This window comes from Mchenga conophoros, linkage group LG4 (assembly GCF_057382185.1).
Source record: "Mchenga conophoros isolate Kocher_MC1m ecotype Shallow Benthic linkage group LG4, M_conophoros_male_GT1.1, whole genome shotgun sequence".
Taxonomy (NCBI): domain Eukaryota; kingdom Metazoa; phylum Chordata; class Actinopteri; order Cichliformes; family Cichlidae; genus Mchenga; species Mchenga conophoros.
Genome location: NC_140529.1, coordinates 4,369,572 through 4,389,922, shown reverse-complemented (window position 1 = coordinate 4,389,922; position 20,351 = coordinate 4,369,572). Strand labels below are relative to the sequence as shown.

Below are 20,351 nucleotides of genomic sequence, written 5' to 3'. Positions count from 1 at the left end.
GGCCAGAAACAGTTAAAGTCTTGATACTGGTTAATTGGTCGCAAAAAACTCAGGGAGTTCATCCGCTGGGCGGTTATTTTAAATTTGTCGAAATTGGGTAGGCGCTAAAGCTGACAGATCTGACAGTGGTTGTAAATATAAGACGTCGTTGTAATATAGAATAAGAAAATTTGGTGTGAGAGATCTCTGTGTGTCGAGTCAGTAATGCACTGACTGCCTGCTGCTATTTTTAGATGTGTGTGTGTGAGTGTGAAAATGCAAGGCAAGGCAAGGCAAGGCAAGTTTATTTGTATAGCACAATTCAACAACAAGGTGATTCAAAGTGCTTTACAGAGACATTAGAAACAAGAACAAATAAAAAGCATGATTTAAAATTGATTAAAACAAGCAAATAAACTAACTAACTAATTAACAAACAAACAAACAAACAATCAAAACAGTATATAAAATCAAAACAGATAAAATCAGAACATGCTTACTAATGCAAATGAGTAAGCAGTGAACTGTTTAAGCCACAGTTGGTTTTACAAATACTGCTGCAAACATTGTTGAGTGTGTGTTTAAAATGCCATTTATGTTTATTAGAGGACTACTGGCTGTCTGCGTACAGAGTGTCTTCCCACACGTGTGTTCATTAAAATCATTGTTGGACCAAGATCCTCTGGACCATGAGTGGTTTGTACTCTCCCTCCTCAATTTTGAACCTTAACATTTGCATCTGCGTCATTCCACAACACATGTGTGACTGCTGTGATTAAAGCATCTTTCTTTCAGCTTAACGAGTGAACCGTCAGCTCGTTCAAACACACGTTAAAGTCCGTTTGGCTCGACACCACCGAACAGAGGCAGCAATATAACACAGCTAACATTAACAGTGCAGTGAATCCTGCTTGTGCCGTGATGTTCAGGACTGCAAACCGAGCAGCATCACTGACTTTCAGCTTGTTGTGTTTGTGGATATATGACTGACTTTAATTATCCACAAAATCATCACATTCTCTGTCAGATTAAGGTCGACTATTGAACGGCGTATATTTAAAAGGCTTTAAAACCAAGTTAACGCTGAAAGTACAAACATCACTAATGTCACATAACTCTGCCGACAAGGCATAGCTATGGCTATGAAATGCTCTTTGTGTATCACTTCTTCATTATGAAAGATGTCATTAATGCACTAGTAATGTCTCATCTGGAGTATTGTTCAATCATTTGGTCAGCAGCTAATAAGACAGATCTTAACAGACTTCAGTTAGTCCAGAATAAGGCGTCCAGATTAGTGTGAAGATGTTCATACTATACTAATATTGATAAAATGCATAATAACCTTTCTTGGCTTCCTGTACAGGCTAAAATATTCTATGGCTTACTTGTAGTTCTAAAGAAAGCAATTCTGTTAAACACACCACATTTATTCTGCTCAGCTGCAGTATCCAGATGAAATACATCATCATATTACACAGTTTTCAACAAGCTGCAATTTAGTAAATGCTCGAGTTAAAAGTAACGTTTTGTAAAACTGTTACATTTAGAGCAACTTTTAAGTGGAATAAGTTGCCTTAAAAAATTAGAGAATTATTCAAAACTTCAATGAACACTTAAAAGCCGATTTACAGAGCTTTTAGTTGTTGTAAATATTGTAAGACATGATTTGTTTTTGAAATTTGTGTAATGTGCCTCAATGTTATTGATATTATTATTATTGATTGCTTATATTTGAACAATTGTGAAACCTCACTGTGGATGTAAGAGTGCAATTATGTGGATATCTTGAATCCACTTTATTGTGTAATATTTTATGTGAGTATTTGACGGAAGACGAGCAACATCTGTTGTGGAAGCTAACGGGGTTCCTTTAGAATAAACAAACATAGGATTTATTATCACTGAATAATTCTGTATAAATCTATACAAATTATAGAAATATGTAATAGGAAACAACAAAATAATCTAAATTATAAAATAATGTGTGTGTGTGTGTGTGTGTGTGTGTGTGTGTGTGTGTGTGTGTGTGTGTGTGTGTGTGTGTGTGTGCATGATTTTAGTGTTTGAACAGTCATGAATTATCTCTAACAGCAGGTTGGATGTAATGTGTTAGAACTACCAGCAGGTGGGGATAAGAGACCTTTAAGGTGTTTGGTGCCACGCTCCACCTTCAGGTTTAAAACTAGTGTTAATGGAGTTTGAAGGCTGAGTTTGTTCCACGACTGCATTTCACTCACTGCCTCTGTTTGTATCTCTGTCACTGCAGGACCAACATGGAGCCAGAAGTCAGCGCTCTCAGGAGGCCGACAAACCTCACAGAAGAAAGGGAGAGAAAAAACACACCTGTGACGAGTGTGGGAAGGGTTTTACTGTGAGGGCTAAACTAAAACAGCATCAGGTCATCCACACTGGAGAGAGACCGTTCAGCTGTGAACAGTGTGGAAAGTCTTTTTCCTGGATGCGTTCCCTAAAAACACACCAACTCATCCACAGTGGAGTTAAAGCGTACAGCTGTGATCAGTGTGGCAGAGCTTTTACTCACAGTAGCAACTTACAGAGTCATCTAGGTACCCACTCTGGAATTAAGGCATACAGCTGTGACGAGTGTGGGAAGGGTTTTACTGAGAAGGCTAAACTAAAACAGCATCAGGTCATCCACACTGGAGAGAGACCGTTCAGCTGTGACTTGTGTGGAAAGTCTTTTTCCAGGAAGGGTTACCTAAAAAAACACCAACTCATCCACAGTGGAGTTAAAGCGTACAGCTGTGATCAGTGTGGCAGAGCATTTACTCAAAGTAGCAGCTTACAGAAGCATCTAGTTACCCACTCTGGAATTAAGGCATACAGCTGTGACATCTGTGGAAAAACTTTCAGCCTGAGAGAGAGCCGAAATAAACACCTACGCATTCACACCAGACATGATGTGTACTGCTGTGAACAGTGTGGCAAATACTTTACAACAGACGCACAGTTACAACGACACATGTTTACCCACACTGAGGAGAGACCTTATCAATGTGACCTGTGTGAGAAGACTTTTAAATCTCCACATGACCTGAGACAACACCAACAGATCCACACCAGAAAGAGACTCTACAAGTGCAGCTACTGTGAGGTATGTATTTATATTGTTATCTTGTCATTTTAGCCTGACTGTTTGGAACAACTCTGCTCATTAAACTGTGTTAGCATGTTAGCAATTCTACTGCATGGAAAAGCAGCTCTGAGTGATTATTCAGATTTTCCTTTCAGTTATGATTTTAGTATTACTGTAGTATTATGGTGGTAGTATTGTAGTTATTGCAGCCCAGTAAACTGAGTGTGTTAACTGAAACAGTCAAATGTAGTTGGACGTCTGCAGAGATGCTCTTTATTTCAGGCGACGTTCAGGATACAAATGTTGAAGGACTGACTTACACTGTCTTTGTGTCTTTGTTTAGAAGCAGAGCGACACAGATGGATCCAGTTCTCAACCCTGTCATCACTGTGGTGGTGGGAAAGACTTTCTTTGTGACCTCTGTGGAAAAACCTTCAGTCAGCAAAATACCCTAAAAGTACATCAACATAGACACACTGGAGACAAACTGAAATACTGCAAAGAATGTGGGAGAAGCTTCACCACATCAAGTGATTTAAAACGACATGAACTGATTCACAGTGGGGTTAAAAAGCACCTCTGTGATCAGTGTGGGTCATCCTTCACCACTGAAGGTCAGCTTAAATCACACAAACGAGTCCACACAGGAGAGAAACCACACAAGTGCAGACACTGTGAGAGAAGCTTCTCACATTCAGGTAATCGTAACATTCATGAACGTACACACATGGAAGGAAACTACAGCTGTGACCAGTGTGACAAGAGCTTCAGGAATCTCAGTTCATACTCTGCACACAAACAATCCCACGTTACTAATAAACTGTTTCACTGTTACCAATGTGCCCAAACATTCACCTCATTGTCTGCTCTGTGCAAACATCAGCGCGATCACTCAGGGCTGAAATCACTCCCATCACTGGATCACAGTGAATCTGAAGACACAGAAAGATCCTCTGGTTTCTGTGTCAGACTCAAAAAGCTTGAGATCAGGCTCCACAGAGTTCAGATAGAATCATTTAAACTTGTGTTGAACTGAACTGGTTGCTGGGCTGAACTTCTACATAATACAGATCTACATGGGATCTTCTTTTCTGTTGTTTTACTGAGTCAGTTTTGTCCTTTTTTCTCTGTCCTGGTTTTGCTCGTCTGTAAATGATTGAAACTCAGTCAAATAGTTCATTGTTCTCCAGCAAAACGTTTTGGAAACTCATGTTTAACCTTTGAAACTCTGACATGTTTTAGCACACAAGGCTTCATCGGGGACTTCACTCATGATTGGACCATGAGAACAAAGGATTTTAGTTCTTTCAAAGAGAGTCTTGGAGATGTTTGATGTTTCTGTTTTTCTGAAACCACCTGAAAGAAAAACTATTTTTCTTGCTTTATGTAGTGTGGAAGTTTTTAATGTTTCTTCATCTGTGATGTTCTTGAATGTGTTCACGTGAAGATGGTACAAATAAACTGTCCTTTCAGCTTTAGCTCCTAATTTATTCATTATTTATGGATGTAGCACAGCAGCCGTCTCTTGATTAACACATGGAGGGCTCGGGATCTGATGGTGTCGTCTCCCTAATTTGCCCACTCAGTAAATCTCACTCATGGCCAAGAAATTGAAATAAACCTTGTTTCCCTGCTGGATAGTGATCCACTGTAACTCTGCTCCTCCTTCCTGTTTAGGATTTCTGTGGCTGAAGTAAAATTCCCTCCATCCATCACTTATCCCAGCTAACCCAAAGTGAAATAAAGTTTTGCTGGTCTTAAAAAAGCATTACAATAATGGGCATTACCAATGCAAACTGAATGATACAGAAGATGAAAGAAGAGACTTTGATCAGTTAATAAAGCTCATGATCTGGATTCATTGTGGCTGCTACACAGATACTTCTGGGTCACTTCTCTCAGTTAGGAACCTTCCTCACCAAACTGACTGTTGGACCACACCCCTGGTTTCATGAGAAATTGTTTCAGCCATGATTTCTCTTCCTGTATTTCAGAGTAAAGACTGAAGTGACAAATGGAAGCATGTTTAAAAAACACAATGTGAGAGAGACGTTGAGGTCCTTAGAAGTTACCCTGGGTTTTTCTGTCACCCTGCTAGATGTTACACACCTTGTTATTGGACTGGTTTCTACTGCTGGACTACTCCTGCGGAGAGTAACAATACTCTTACTAATTAGCTCCCTTTCACACCTTTGGGGATATTTATTTTTGTGTTTGCAGCGCTGTGAGCCAGAACAGCGAGAGAAAAATCTGCAGCAGCGACGAGCCGAATGCTTACGTGAATCGCAGCAGCTGCTCATGTGCTACGCTGAATTAGAGGATATCTTTGCTCTGGATTTCTATTTCTACTTTTTCATTTCTATATGATTCTTCTTGCATCTAAACAAAGATGATTCAATTTGCTAAATGTTGATGGCTCTTCGTGCTCAGGTGTAAATGAGACGTAATATTTGCTCTTGGTTTGGTTCTCCTGTACAGAACCTTGCAGTACAACAGAAACCTAAAAACATTATTTGTAGTTGTTATTCTTAGTTGTTCTGCTGCCTAAATACCACAGGGTCTGATTATGAAGTTATTGAGCTGCACATACGTTACGACCTGCTTAAGTTCGAGGTCACAGCGTCTGTAGAGCAGCTGGAACATAATGAAGTCTACAAGGTTAAAGTTTTCTCTTCAGTTATTGTTCTTTCTGCTGCTTGGTTTGATGGATCTGAGAGCTTTTGTTTTTATTATTGTTATTATAATTATCATGAATATTTTACTCTCTAGAAGCTTTAAAATAGTGTTTGTGTTTGAAAAAATTGATTTAAGAATTGAACAGAAACATCTGTCCTTCTGAAAATGGCCCAAAGGCACGGAGACAAAGTCAAAGGATGCAACCTGTAACTTTCTCTTCCTTCATGTCAGGACCATCATCCATGATTTATATAAAATGCATATAGCAACAGTAGCACTTTAGTTTGGACTTTATGATTTCTGTAACTGGAAAATATTATTTTGTTTAAAGACAGAAGTGACCGCATAGTTGCAACATCAAAGGGAAATATGAATTAATTAGCATCAAGTATATTTGTTGCTTAAGCGTTTGCACTATAACTTAAGTAGGATTATAACTTTTAAGGAAGGAAAGATTTCAGATATTTAGTTCACTGCTTCAGTTATTTTATATGAAATTAAAACATTTACGTTGGTCAAATATGATGCTCTAAATCAAATAAAAGTTTGAAAATAAATGATGTATTTTTAAATGCTGCAACAAATGTTCACAAAAAGTAACTATAATTAAAACCAGTTAAACAAAATCAAATGTTTGAATCATGCTTAACCAAATGCCAGGCTGCAGAGCTGAACCTAAAGTATACGTAGAAAGATTTCAACATCTGAGCAGTTTTTAATGTTTTTATCACATATAAATGTCACAGCAGTGGGTCCTGGCCCAATGCTTTGTGTTTTTGCTTTTCTTTGACTCTTGTTTTTCTTGCTTTTTGTTCTTCTTATTTATCAGGCTCTCAGTAATCTTAGTTCTCCCTCCCTCAGTGTTCATTTCAGCCTGTGTTTAGTTTCTGTTCCCGTGTCCCACGTTTCATCGTTTCATGTCGAGTCAGCCCTGTCTCTCTGTTTCCTGTGTCTCCCCAGTCAGCCCCGCCTCCCTCGGGCACTCATGTGTGATACAGAGTAATAAACCTGACTACATTTGCTACACTCTCTTTATTACCTGTGACTTTAAAATTCATACACTAATTATGTCTGCCCATCTCTCTAATGTGAAGGTCAAAGGTCAACATCCCAGTGACATAAGAATAATCCCAAAGGGGCAAAGGCAGCGGTTAATTTAGCATAATTAGCATTAAGGGTACAGCAAGGATATACTTTTACTTATTGTGGCAGGGGTGTGGTCTCTGGCCTGCTGCAGTGGAGGCTGGTGGCGGGACGTTGGACGGCACAGGTGAGGGTGATGGAGCTCATGACTCTCCCCTTTATAGTGACGGAGGAGACTGGCGTGGGGGAAGCGTGTAGTGGAGGAAGCCGAGGAGAGAGCTGGTTTCTGGCTACAAAGACGGCGTCAAACCAGAAAAGATTGCTCGTGGTCCAATAATGTGTCAATCACCTGTGAATCAAACTGTGTGTGGGTCAGTTTATGTCACAGTGTTGTTTAGTATATCTTCACTTGTCTCACTCTCCTTCTGTTCTGTCCATCAGGACGATCCTCAGCGCTTACACAGATCCTCCATCGATGTTTTGGATCCAATCAGTGATCAGTTCTACGAGGAGGCCTGGATGTTCACCAGCGCTCGCTACACCTCCATCTACCCGAAGGTGAGTGTACTCCTTTGTACTCAGATTAACATTTTATTTCTTAAAATACATTTTCATATATGAGCTTTCTATTATTTCATGGGCCATTTAATCAATATTAAAATTACAAGCATATCAACAAAGGTGAAGCTGGTTTGTTCCACTTGCTGTCACACAGTCATGGAGGAATACATCCATCCATCCATCCATCCATCCATCCATCCATCTTCATCCGCTTTATCCGAGGCCGGGTCGCGGGGGCAGCAGCCTAAGCAAAGAGGCCCAGACCTCCCTCTCCCCAGCCACCTCCTCCAGCTTGGAGATATAATCTCTCCAGCGTGTCCTGGGTCTGCCCCGGGGCCTCCTCCCGGTGGGACATGCCTGGAACACCTCACCCAGGAGGCGCCCAGGGGGCATCCTTGTCAGAGGCCCGAACCACCTCAGCTGGCTCCTTTCGATGTGGAGCAGCAGATGCTCTACTCTGAGCCCCTCCCGGATGGCCGAACTTCTCACCCTATCTCTAATGGAGGAATACAATAAATACATAATCAGTCATAGATCCTGAACAATGACATTAAAAGAAAGTCTGTGGCTCTAAAGACTAAACAGTATAAAGACATGCTCCAAGCTGCTGTTTCTCTCCTAAATGGCCTGCATTTGTATAGCGCTTTTCTAGTCCATAGGACCCCAAAGCGCTTTACACTACATTCAGTCATCCACCCATTCACACACACATTCACACACACATTCATACACTGGCGATAGCAAGCTACATTGTAGCCACAGCTGCCCTGGGGCACACTGACAGAGGCGAGGCTGCCGGACACAGGCGCCACCGGGACCTCTCTCCTACTCCTCTAGGTTTTCCACTGTCGGCCATCCAGCGATGCTGGAGGGCTACCTGGCCAATGCTGGCCTACACAAAGAGGTCCCGGCTCGGAGGAGCTGAAGAAGATCCTTGCCTTCCTCATCAGTTTCCTCTTCAGTTCCTATCCCAACAAAACCTTCTTGCACCTATTAGCTCCAAAGAGGCTATGGTGCCCGTGGAGGTCTGGACCTGAGGCCTGTGCTCATCACGTGGATAGAAAACACTCTGACACCATTCTGGAGGTCTGATGGGACTCTGACCAAAACACAGATGAAATAAAACTTGTGGCTGGAGCTTTTAAAATTACTTTTTCACCTCATAGATTAATGCTCATGATTGCATGTTAGCAAGACAGCATCTCCCCAAGGTGAAACTCTCAGGAGACATTTACTCTTAAACTGTAATCTGGTTGAGACTACTTGAGGAGATCTTAGTAGCGAGTATGTGGATTTAGTCTCTTCACCAACAGCAGACAGACCCATGCCAAGAAAGCAGACATGTTCTCAAAGAAAGCCGAGAGCAGAGATTGGAAAAAGCTAAAAAGAAAAAGCTGCAGCTTCAGACGACTATCTGCCTGTAAGGCTGAAAAAGTCCAGTTACGCTCTAATTTGGAAAAGCTCCCAGTTTTGGTGACCTGGACTTTTATTTGCCCTCTTCTGCTACAGATGTTGACTGTGACCTCAGAGGCCAACTGGACCACACAGCTGCAGCAGGAGTGAGGGAGAGGAGTCTTCATCCAGCTTCAAAGAAAACATCCAGGTAAAGTGACGTGGATCAGCGGATAAAGCCGTCTCCACTTTCAAAGGAGATCCTCTGAGAGAGAGACTCTGAGCCGTTTTAGCCTCAAATTATAGGACTTTATAGTACAGCAACACTTTTAAAGGACAAAAATAACATAAACTGTGACTGTAATACAAACAAAGTATTGCATGTGTTTTTAAAAGTGTTCCTCCGATGGGCAGGATATCACTATTAGACTGTCCCACCAGCCAACTTCAACAAGAGACCACAGCAGCATTCAGTGATCAGCACAGATGTTCCTCTAACACTCAGCATCTGATCCCTGTTGGTCTGTGTGCTTCTGCTTTTGCTCAGTTAGAAACCCTGCAGCAACCCGACCCAAAACTGTGTCTTCTTGTTGGCCTCAACGTTGAAGTGTCAAACGTCCAACATCTGGAAAGGAAACCACGCCAGTGTACTGTGATGTTTCACCAACATGTGGCAGACGCTGGTCCTGCCTTTCATGCTGACATCAGCAGAGAGCCCCGCCTACCTCAAAGCCTCCCCTGTCATGTATTGATCAGGATGATTATGAAGATGAGCGAGTGCAAATAAGACTGTAAAAGTCCACGAGCAGAATGTTTGGATGCTTTCTAATGATTCATGAATATCATGAGAGTGTTTGTGTGTTTTGTCTTTTCTTTGCTGACGTTTCTTACTAACAAAGACAATTTACGCTCTGTGTGTGTTTTCATCCTTACCAGCCACACTCTGACTGCAATGAAGGAAACAAAGTGTAGAAATCGTCGACTCAGTGACTTCATAAAATATTGAAGTGGTTCAGGTAGAGCCAGTTTTTAAATGACCATGAACACTGAGCGTATTGTATCTGTACAGCATGTTTTTCTATTAGACAGATTTGTAACAGAGGCCTTGCTCTCAGTAAGTTTGAAATCCTTGTCTGATTTATTTTGTAATCTCTGATCTTTGTGTATCCTGCTCAGTTTGCATGCTGCCTGTAGGAGTTTCTGTCTTTGTATTTGAAGAGAATTCATTGAATATACTCAGCTGCTTCCCTTTGGTGCCTCACACATCACTGAAGTTTTTCAGTGTCCAGTTATTTGTTTTTAATAGCTGTTTGAATTCTCTGTATGTTTGACCCTGTAGACTGTTTAATGGACTGCTCGTCTTCCTGTTTGTAACCACTGCCTGTTTAGGACTAAAGATTTGGATTTTTGACTTTAACACAGCCTCTGCGTGTCGTCCCTTTGTGTCCTCGTCCTCTGTGAATGTGTCACAGATGTTTCCATGATAATAACACAGCTTTCCCACAGTGGCTTGCAGCAGCATTTATTCACAGCACATTTGAGAAAGGTTCAGATTAACTCGATGAGTTTATATTCAGAATGATTCTGACAGTGGGCCACTGTGAATTGTGATCTTTCATCAGGTCAATGTTTAAGTTCAGTATTTCAAAGCAGGAGCTATGAACAGTCATCGTGTTGGCATTATTGATTGCAGTTATGTTGATTGCAGTTATTTACATCAGACTTCTTCTCTGAGATAAGAGCACCATTTCTGGGAAAGATGACAGTATTTCCAGGCTGGATGCTGTTTGCAGGGAGAACTGAATGAAAGTCTCCTGCACCTCAGCGCTGAGGTCCACACCTGTGAACACAGATGAGGTCAATCTGCTGCAGCACGTAGAGCTTTACTGATCAGCAGGTTCAAAGGATTCAGCAGAGCGTAGAGTCAGAGCTAAATGCCACATCACCATAGAGTTTGTTAACAACAGCTTTCTTTGCCCTTTGTCTCGATGGACTGAATCAGGGATACTCGTCATACTTCACCTCAACCACGTCACTGAGAGACCCCAGCCTGACACAGCAGCAGAGATGATGAAAGCAGAAACAGCAAACAGATGCTTCAGTTGTGTTTCTCTCTGTGTGTGCGCTCACGCCCACTTGTGTGTGTGAACTTTCCACGTACCTCAGCTTGTTTCTCCAACATGAGCCATCAGGGCTGAAAAACATCACTAACACATGAATTCTTTCTCTTTTTGTTATCACCTGTGATCATGTGTCTCATGTTTCTGTCATTCACCAGTTCTTGTATAGTTACGTGTAACTAGACTTCTGTGGGACGTAAATGATTGTTTTGTATGCAGATCTGTACAAAGGATGGAAACACTTGATTACAAAGGAGATCTCAGCTGTGTTGTTGTGGATGGACTTCAACGTATTTGTTAAAAAAGAGAATAAAGCAAAGTGGTTTAGCTGTTTGGGAGTTTTTGTTTGATTCCATTCAGTTTTATTTCTATGGAGTCAAATAATAAGAAAGGCTCTAGAACAGCCCTGAGTTTGTCCAGGTGACACTCCTCTGAAGAACAAAGACAAAGAGGAAGAAGGGGACTCGTTTTCAAGTCTTGTTTCTTTCAAAATAAAAGCTGAAATGTTTTGGAAGCATGATAATATTTCAGCCAGGATGCCGTCTCCAAGGAGACCTGCACCTCAGCGCTGAGCTCCACATCACGCCCTGTGAAAGCACAGATATAAATCTGCTGCAGTGAGAAGAACTTTACCCAACACAAGTGTAGAAGTAGACATTTGACTTTACCTACAACCTGTTAACAACAAAGCTTTCATTGCCTCTGCTGTTGATGTCATGTAGGACTAATCATACTTCACATCAGCCATGCACACGTCAGAGGATCTCCAGGCTTTCAGTAATAAAGCCAAGCAGATGATGTGAACATAGCAATAGTAAAACATGCATCATAATCAGCTGTATGTGTCGACTATGTGGCACCTCAGTCTTGTTGGCATGAAGAAAAGTTGTGTAACATGTAGCATAAGGGCTGCAAAGACATCATGTAGACAGCAGTCGTCTGTTAGTCGTAACGTATCTCCTGTTAAAGAGTTAAATGTGCGTTCTCCATCTCTGTCCTCTCACAGCTCGCCGTCTACCAACTCAACCCGTTCTCACTCCCGACGCGTAAAATAATGACGATTTGTCACGTCCCTTAACTTCTCATGCTGACGCCTAAGGTACCCTTCCACGTTTTTATGTGACGCTGTGGGTTGTCAATTCATTCCAATATGAACGCGCTCGCGGCGATCAGAGACGCTTCGAGCAGAGGCTCCAGTCATCCATTTACTCCAATAATAACCCCGTCACAGCGAAACATGACGCCGTGAAGCACAATCTAACTGGAGACCCGGGGACCCTCTCCGCGAACGGGTTTTTCTCCCTAATTTAATGCTTTCTTTTAATGACATCGTTAACATTTCTCAACAAAAACACGTGAAAGTATCACTGATAATTCAACAATAAAATGGCTTCATGTTGTGGCCATCACACAGTGTTTTCCAAACTGATTCACGATCTGAAAGTGCGCAGATTTAACGTACATAATCCTTTGTTAGGTTTATTATTTTCATTTCACACGTAAAACACATTTATAGATTCATTCACCACTCCTGTTAGTTTTGGATGCGCTCGGCTCCAGCCAATCAGACGCAACCTGTGTAAGCAAAGGCTGACGGGAGAACGGAGAGAACCATTTATAAGAATAAGAAAATGAGGCGGAACTGATTGATTCTAATGCAGGTATGTAAAAAATACATATATTTAACATAATACCTTGATGTGTGTTTCAAAGTTAGTTTTTTCATAAACGCTTCAAACAAACAGAGGTGACTGATCTCGGAAACGGTGTAATGTATTTAAAAATGGCTACAGCTACCGTCAGCATGCTTGCTAGGTAACGACTACACGTGTCTACTGCAGCATTAGCCATTTAATCCAACGATGATGGATTAAATCTATTACAAACGTTAAAGGACTTGTGTGCTGCAAAATACCCTCACATGGTGCGCAAAGCAGTTTTTGCGCTAAGAGTTCTGCTAGCTCTTTACAAACTGATGATGCTAACGTTAATTGCTAACATTAACCGGAGCGCCAAGACTGAAAATCATTTGAGTTGCGTTAGTTATGTGTTTATGTCACTGAGTTCTGCAAAAATCTCTTTCCTCTTTAGCTTGAAAATGAGTGATTCAGAGGATCCCGAGCTGGAGGAAGAGCTTCAGGCTGCTGACGAACTCCTTCAAGATATGCAGGTAACATTTTTAGTGGAAACAGTTGTTAAAGAGGGAACACATATTTTGTACGGAGTAAACGTTATGTTATTTGAATTTTTGTTTAAAGTTTATGTCAAATTAAGTTGGTTAACTTAAGATGTTTGATAATCTTTGCTTTAATCATGGACTGTATTTTAGGTGTTCCCTTTTTTCCTTGTTAATTGCGTAGAATGATGCACGGAGTGAACCTCAGCCAAGACCAGTGCGCTGGAAAACACGTGACAGACAGGGAGCTTTTATTCCTCAAAGACCATCAACCAGTCGAAGTACTAGTTGCATGCCACGTGGTCAGTGTTCACACAACCATTGATTTTATCTCACAACTTGTTTTCACCGAAGAATTTCAGTAAGTAAATATTCTTCATCCCCCCCCCCCAGTGTCCAGAGAGCAGCATCAATGTCCACGTAAAGAACCTGGTTATGTTGCCAGTGTCAACCCAACAAAAGGTACTTTACCTTCTTGTATATGTTGTGATTTCTGTTTACTTTTATATTTGTTGTTATAGTTGAGTTATGCAGGGCTTTTGTGCAGTCCTAAGAAACATACTGCCCAGAGTGTTTTTCACTTTGTGGAAGAGTTTCTTCCTTTCTTTATTTTTTTTCTGTTAGTGTGTGGAACTGAGGTGCTTCGTCAGGAGCTCCTTCAGTTGTTGGAGGATGGAGAAGAGGACGCAGCCATGACTTGTGAGACGTCGTCTGAGTCAGCTGCTACTCACTGGGCGATCAGAAATATGGTGTCCTCGCAAAAGTGGAAAGAGGCCAGGCCTTGTCTTATAGACAGTATGTTAGCTACTCTGGATCCACAGTCACACCGTGTGTGTCAGTGTGGCAAACAAGTAGTTGTGAGGTGCCTGGACTGCCTGTCTCTTCCATTCCTTTGTGCTGACTGTGATATTGCAGTTCACACACGCGTTGTCCTGCACAGCAGAGAGGCAGTAACAGGAGGGTTTTTGCAGCCTTCATCAGAGTTTCACAAGCCAATAGGTACAGTTTTTAAGTCTTATGCATTTCTTGCTATGTATGAGTATGAGTGGGTGCTGTTATTGTATATTTATTGTGTATCAGTTAATTTCTAATTCTTTTTATATATATTGTGTGTTTTAATGTTAGTTCGGCTGTTGCCTGTGCAAAGGCCAGACTGTGTGTGACTGCCCAGCAGGTAACGTTGAGGTTTCACCCGGCGCAATTGTGGCTCTTGTAACCATAAATGGTAAGTTGCCCTTTTGTCACACACTACATACACAATAGATGTGTTTGGAGGTTTTATTGCAAATTGTGCATTGCTATCTTTGTTTTAATTACCCTCGGCCCGCAGTATATGTGGGCACCTGTCAAAGGTCATTTGGATTTACCAGACCGATTTGAAAACAACATGAAAAAAATGAATGCTTTGAGCCATGACTGAATTTCTCCTTATCCTTTCTAAAGGCCGTTATAACCTTGCACTGCCAGTGGTGAGCTGCACCAGCTGTGGCCTAATGTGGTCCCCCTCAGTTAAGGACATCCTGGGTAGTGGATATTGGCCTGGCACCTTAAATTTCTGCACCCTGTTTTCAATGGATGCCTTTCAGTCTTTCTATGACATTAAGAAGGCTGCACCAGGGATGTCACTTAAGGCATTTGTCAAAATGCTGGATGAACGAACAGCCCATTTTGGAAGGGTGAGTTCCTAAATTTGCCAAGTTTAAGGAAATTGTGCAAATCAATGTTTATGATGACTGTCCTTGAATATTCTGTTGTATGTCCTCTATGTAAAAGAATGGCCGAATATCAGCTGATGCCTTCAGTAAAAGTTTCTTGGAGTGGAGTGCTGTAAAGTTTGAGGTGGACAGGATGTGCAAGGAGCCATGCTTTAGCTGCCCTGCCTGCACTCCACACATGCTTGCCGTCTCAGTTGATGGAAACCGCAAGCTTTATCGCTTTCAGTCTAATGCAAGGTACATTATGCATTGTGGACATAAGTCAAATATGGATTTGTAGAAAAATGTATTTTAATGTTTCTTTTCAAACAACTGTCACTGTGTTCGTTCAGCACTTCAGAGCAGGGGAACTTTGAAGGTGTCTTCATTGAGAAAGATGAGGAAGTTGCTGAGTTTGTGAAATACATCCAGAGACACACAAATCATGTAAGATACACATATATATATTAGTGCTGTTAATCTTGTTAAAATGACGTTAATGCCGTAACCATATACACTTACGTGTGTGTGTGTGTGTGTGTGTGTGTGTGTGTGTGTGTGTGTGTGTGTGTGTGTGTGTGTGTGTGTGTGTGTGTAGACATATATGGATGGGTCGATATTTTTTTTTATTTTTCTCTTGGTGTTGTCGTAATACTATTTACTTTACTTTATCTTAATGTGTACTTAATTTTGTCACCATGTGTATTTAAAAAAAACAACATGATTTTTATTTTGTGTTATCAGTGCTGTCCTGGGGAGATATGAGGTCTTGTGTGACTCGAGGCTAATTCAGCTAATTGTTATGCATTTGTTTTAAAAAGTTTGTCCCTGATAGGGCTTCATCATGTCATGTCTTTTATGTTAAAATCTTTGAGTGTATAGGTCCCGGGGAAAGGGTTGTGCGGATCTTCATCTTGGACTGCAGCAAAGGAGTCGTCCAAAAAGTCCACTGGGAAGTTGGATGAGGAGGGCATGGAAATAGCTGTTTGTCGCCACGGAGTCCTCTTAGCTGCATTGAACATGTTTCGAGGGGAGATCTTTGCTTACCCCCTTTTTCTCCAGAGGAAGTTGGCAGCTAGCGTCCCAGGACATATTACGTTCCTTTGCTCCGATGTGGCCTGTAAATATTTCCCCTATTTAACCAAGGTGGCTCAGCAGTGCCCTGAGCTGAGGAACCTCTTGTCAATGCTTCCTCTTCTCTCCGTCATGCATGCAAAGCTCACTCTTGGAAATGCGAGGTATACTGCAGCTTGTAGTTTTGGATTAGTTTGAGACATTTTGTTATAAGGTTGAATGAATTCAGCAGTCATGTATTGTGACCTCCTTTCTATAGATCAAATGGGGAGGTGCGTTTCAGGATGGGGCCGGTTCAACAGTTGGAGAAGAGGTGGAACAAGTAAACAGTTTCCTGTCTAGGGCGGCCATCACAACGAAGTACATGTCTAAAGCAGGTGTGTGTCCGTGTCTGAGATTCCACTCAGTCTCCTGCTCATTCATTCTTATTTGTATACTAACTGAAATGCAGGGCGAACAGACATGCTGACCCTCCTGGCTTTGGGCTGGAACAAAAGGAAAGTGGAACAACTGGGCCGCACTTTGAGCCAGTGATATCTAAAGGTCATTTTTTCAACACCCATTTTAATGTGTGTGGTAATGGGGGGAAAACACCAGTACTCTTTTAATGTCAATATGAATGACATTTATGAATGCATTCTTAGATCATAAGGATCCTTAGAGAACAAGTGGAGCCTGAATGTGAGCAGAAATGAGCTGGGTGTGGATGACGACACACTGCAGCAATGGGCTGAAGGTGAGTCTCAATATAATGCACTCATGTATAACAATAGGACCCACCATGGCCTCATTAAAGAACTTAGAGTTAAGATCTTTCTGACAGTGTCAACAAACAATGAAAAATAAGCCTTGGAAAAGCAAATTTATGGCAGAGTTGTTGCGTTTCATCAAATTGGATAGAACCTGGGTTGAAATAATGTCGTACTAGTTGGTTTTATAAACCTGAACACCAACATACTTGTTATCTCATGATTATCATGAGATGGCAGCACATGAAGGCTCCAGATGTCTTATAATGAATGTCATCAAGTCAGTGATTACAGAGTCCACTGTAGTTTGGTGACTGTTACTCATCCTGTGCTCTGATTAATATTCCTCTCACTTAGAAAGTGATCAAACTGATGGCAGCCTTGGAGCGTTGCAGGCACGAATAGAGGAGCTTGTCGTCATCATCAGAGTGCGAACACAAAGTCTTTACAGACAAAATGGTACGTCCCAGTTTCTTTGAAACGGACCGTTTGATGCTGAGTTTGTACAGCTTGTGCAGCTACTTTGTAAACAGAATAAAATCAGATCCAGGTTTGTTTAAGCTGGATGTGATTTGTTCCAGCAAACAAATTGATGAGTGTAGATTAAAATGAAACTATATACATTATGTGAAGGTGTGAATTTTTTATGCTTATTTACAGATAGCAACAAGAGGCGACACAGAATTCGCAAGGTCATCTTAGTTGAGAAGAAACGCTTGGCGGCTGCTGTTGACGACTACAACAAGCTCGCTGAACCAACAAAGCAAATCGTATCCAGTGATGCCCTCATGCAGAGCGACGTTTGGCCCTGGCAGAGCACAAGTGAACGTAAGCTCTTGATTTCTAAATATCCTTTTTAAACAAACTCCCAGTATCTGAGCAGTAGTTGAATGTTTTGTTCTTGAATCATAATATGCTGCTATGTTTTCCCATCTGATGTTGTTAAACTGTAGCTGCTGCTGACCTCCGGACAAAGAGAAAGGTCTTTGAGAAGGTGATGGCTGTGAGGCGCCTGAGAGAGGAGGAGATGATGCTCTGCAGGGAGATGCAGCATCACTGGACAGTGTTGCGAATGCGTTCTGTGGTGTTGGGGACAATCTCCTCAGACTGTAAGCACTTTATTTATTTATAAATTTTTTTGATGAATCGATTGAAAATAAGAGCAGATGCTAAAGTCTTACTGGATCTTTTACCTATATCTAGATTGCTAGCTAACACTGCCTTCTCCCTTTTAAAAAAATGTTTAATTACAGCATCCTAATTCCTTGTGTTTATGAGGTGATGTTTTTTTTTGTTTGTTTTTTTTACTTTTCTCATTTATTTGTTTTGTTCTTTTTACAGCCTCCTTTGTTGGCATGTCGGAGGATGCACAGAAGGGACTCTGTAGCCTGGTTTTAAAAAAACAAAGTGAACTGAAAGCTGAAATGCTCAAAGTAAAGGACGTGTACAAGAGAATCCTCAGCCACCAACCACTCCTGGAAATGGACTCGGAGGAGGAGGAGGACATTCCAGACGATGCCACTGAGAGTGATTTGAGCACTTCTGATGAAGACTGATTGTGTCATCATTGATGTTTTGTTTGGTAAAATAAAAAGTTAATCACATCTCTGTTCAATGTGATTTTTCAACAGACATTTTACATTTTGAGAAGAAAAATGGAATTTCCTTGGTGCAGTTGTTTACCCTGAATCATTATTTCCCATCTAATTTAATGACTAGTGTACATGTTCAGATACGATAACATAATTTAATTTATGGGATGCTTTCTGGGCTGCTCAAATTATCACAAAATTTAAAAGCACCAGGCAGCACACTCACAAGGACATGTTTTGTTCAGTGTTTTGTCGAAGAAATCAACAAGTACAACTGAGATGTTTGCTGTAGTGGTGTGTTTGTTAAGAAGCATGCCAGCACACTGGTGAACTGACAGTCCCAGAATGCACCCGAGCCAGTGACTCGCCCCAGAGCAAATGAAATTGCTTATCTAGAAAGACAACCGTGATCAAAGAAGAAGTAAAAGAGTAGGGAACAAATGGTAAGGGAAGGTACTGTGGGGTAGGAAAGAAAGGCCAGAGCTGTGCAAAATGACCTCCAGCAGGCCACAAATGTGCACGTCTGCTCAAACGGTCAGAAATGGACTCCATGAGGGTGGTATGAGGGCCCGACGTCCACAGGTGGGGTTGTGCTTACAGCCCAACACCGTGCCGGATGTTTGGCATTTGCCAGACAACACAAAGATTGGCAACTTTGCCACTGGCGCCCTGTGCTCCTCACAGATGAAAGCAGGTTCACACTGAGCACTTGTGACAGTCTGGAGACGCCGTGGAGAACCTTCTGCTTCCTGCAACATCCTCCAGCATGAGTTTGGCAGTGGGTCAGTTTTGGTGTGGGGTGGCATTTCTTTGGGGAGCTGCACAGCCCTCCATGTGTTCGGCAGAGGTAGCCTGACTGCCATTAGGTACTGAGATGAGATCCTCAGACCCCTTGTGAGACCATATGCTGGTGCGGTTGGCCCCGGGTTCCTCCTAATGCAAGACAATCCTAGACCTCATGTGGCTGGAGTGTGTCAGCAGTTCCTGCAAGACGAAGGCATTGATGCTGTGGACTGGCCCGCCCATTCCCCAGAACTGAATCCATTTGAGGACATCTGGGACATCACGTCTCGCTCCATCCACCAACTGCACCACAAAATGTCCAGGAGTGGGCAGATGCTTTAGTCCTGGAGTCTGGGAGGAGATCCATCAGGAGAGCATCTGCCACTTCATCAGGAGCATGCCCAGGTGTTGTAGGGAGGTCATACAGGCATGTGGAGGCCACACAGACTAGTGAGCCTCATTTTGACATGTTTTGAGGACATTACATAAAACCAGATTAATGATTCTGTATTGCATTGATCAAGGAACCAACCCAATAGGAGCTAAAGGAATCCTCTTGACATTACTTCACTCAGTAAGTTTATACTATGTTTAATGTGCATTTTCTTCATCAGTTTAGAACATAACATGTTAGCGCTCCCTGGTCCTTTTTGGAGACAGATCCTGAGACAGCAGGCAGCTATGGAGAACTCGTGTCAGCTGTGGTAATTAAGGAATACTTTGATTTAATATTGATTTCATCACAACTATCCTCAGGCACATATTCCTGGATATATACAATGACATAAGTAAACTCCCATTTTAGAATCATTGCCTTCTTTGATCTGACTTATTGCCTCAGACTTTGGCCCCGTGTCCCCAAAACTACAGAGAATCCATGACACTGGGTAAGAGGCCTTGATCATGTTATAAGTGAGAGAGTTTGGTGTAACAGTGGTTGAACATGCCAAATCAATCCACAACATACTGCCATTCCCCAGCTGTAACCTGCATATGCATCTAACCAAAATCCAGTACCACAGCCACATGATAGACGTACAGATGAGGTTAAAGGGCTGTCTCATTTTGCCAGATAGCTTCATCCCAAAAAAGATCAACATTCTTCAAAAACAAAAGTTTGTGAATATTTGCTTTTTTGCCAGGCCTAAACCAACCTGTTAAACTTATCAAATTATTGTCATAGATACGAACCTATTGATTGAAACAGAATAATCCATTCAAGCCTCCATCATCATCCACGATCACTGTTACTGTTCAGATTATTTTATCTCTGTTTTCCTCTAGAATGTTTTGAAAATCAGCATTTGATCAACAGACTTTTTAAAAGTTTATTTTGATCCTATTGTTTACGTGTGTAATTGCATTTTTATTG

At 41.7% G+C, this 20,351-nt stretch overlaps 3 protein-coding genes across 4 annotated transcripts in view; all 3 read left to right on the top strand.

The window, feature by feature from the left end:
• Window positions 1-3,353: 3,353 nt before the first annotated feature.
• Window positions 3,354-20,351, top strand: part of LOC146575332 (uncharacterized) — a 59,920-nt gene continuing 42,922 nt past the window's right edge. Inside the window, exon 1 of the mRNA XM_085269958.1 lies at window positions 3,354-3,693. The gene's annotated coding sequence lies outside the window, so the exon portion shown is untranslated. The remainder of the gene's footprint in view (window positions 3,694-20,351) is intronic.
• Window positions 6,539-9,670, top strand: LOC146575335 (phospholipase D1-like). Of its 2 annotated transcripts, XM_085269972.1 has the most exons (4): window positions 6,539-7,396; window positions 8,237-8,485; window positions 8,909-9,002; window positions 9,343-9,670. In XM_085269972.1, exons 1-3 carry the CDS (start codon window positions 7,175-7,177, stop codon window positions 8,960-8,962), a joined length of 525 nt encoding a protein of 174 aa, XP_085126098.1. In that variant the 5' UTR covers window positions 6,539-7,174; the 3' UTR covers window positions 8,963-9,002; window positions 9,343-9,670. The 2 variants fall into 2 exon arrangements, 1 of the variants encoding a protein (XP_085126098.1); XR_014892106.1 differs by lacking the exons at window positions 6,539-7,396; window positions 9,343-9,670 and having other exon boundaries at window positions 8,359-8,819; window positions 8,909-8,922.
• LOC146575334 (uncharacterized) lies at window positions 14,547-18,194 on the top strand. Its single transcript, XM_085272476.1, has 10 exons — window positions 14,547-14,763; window positions 14,861-15,039; window positions 15,135-15,228; window positions 15,664-16,019; window positions 16,115-16,177; window positions 16,545-16,591; window positions 16,962-17,063; window positions 17,265-17,432; window positions 17,558-17,713; window positions 17,946-18,194. Exons 1-10 carry the CDS (start codon window positions 14,581-14,583, stop codon window positions 18,158-18,160), a joined length of 1,563 nt encoding a protein of 520 aa, XP_085128602.1. The 5' UTR covers window positions 14,547-14,580; the 3' UTR covers window positions 18,161-18,194.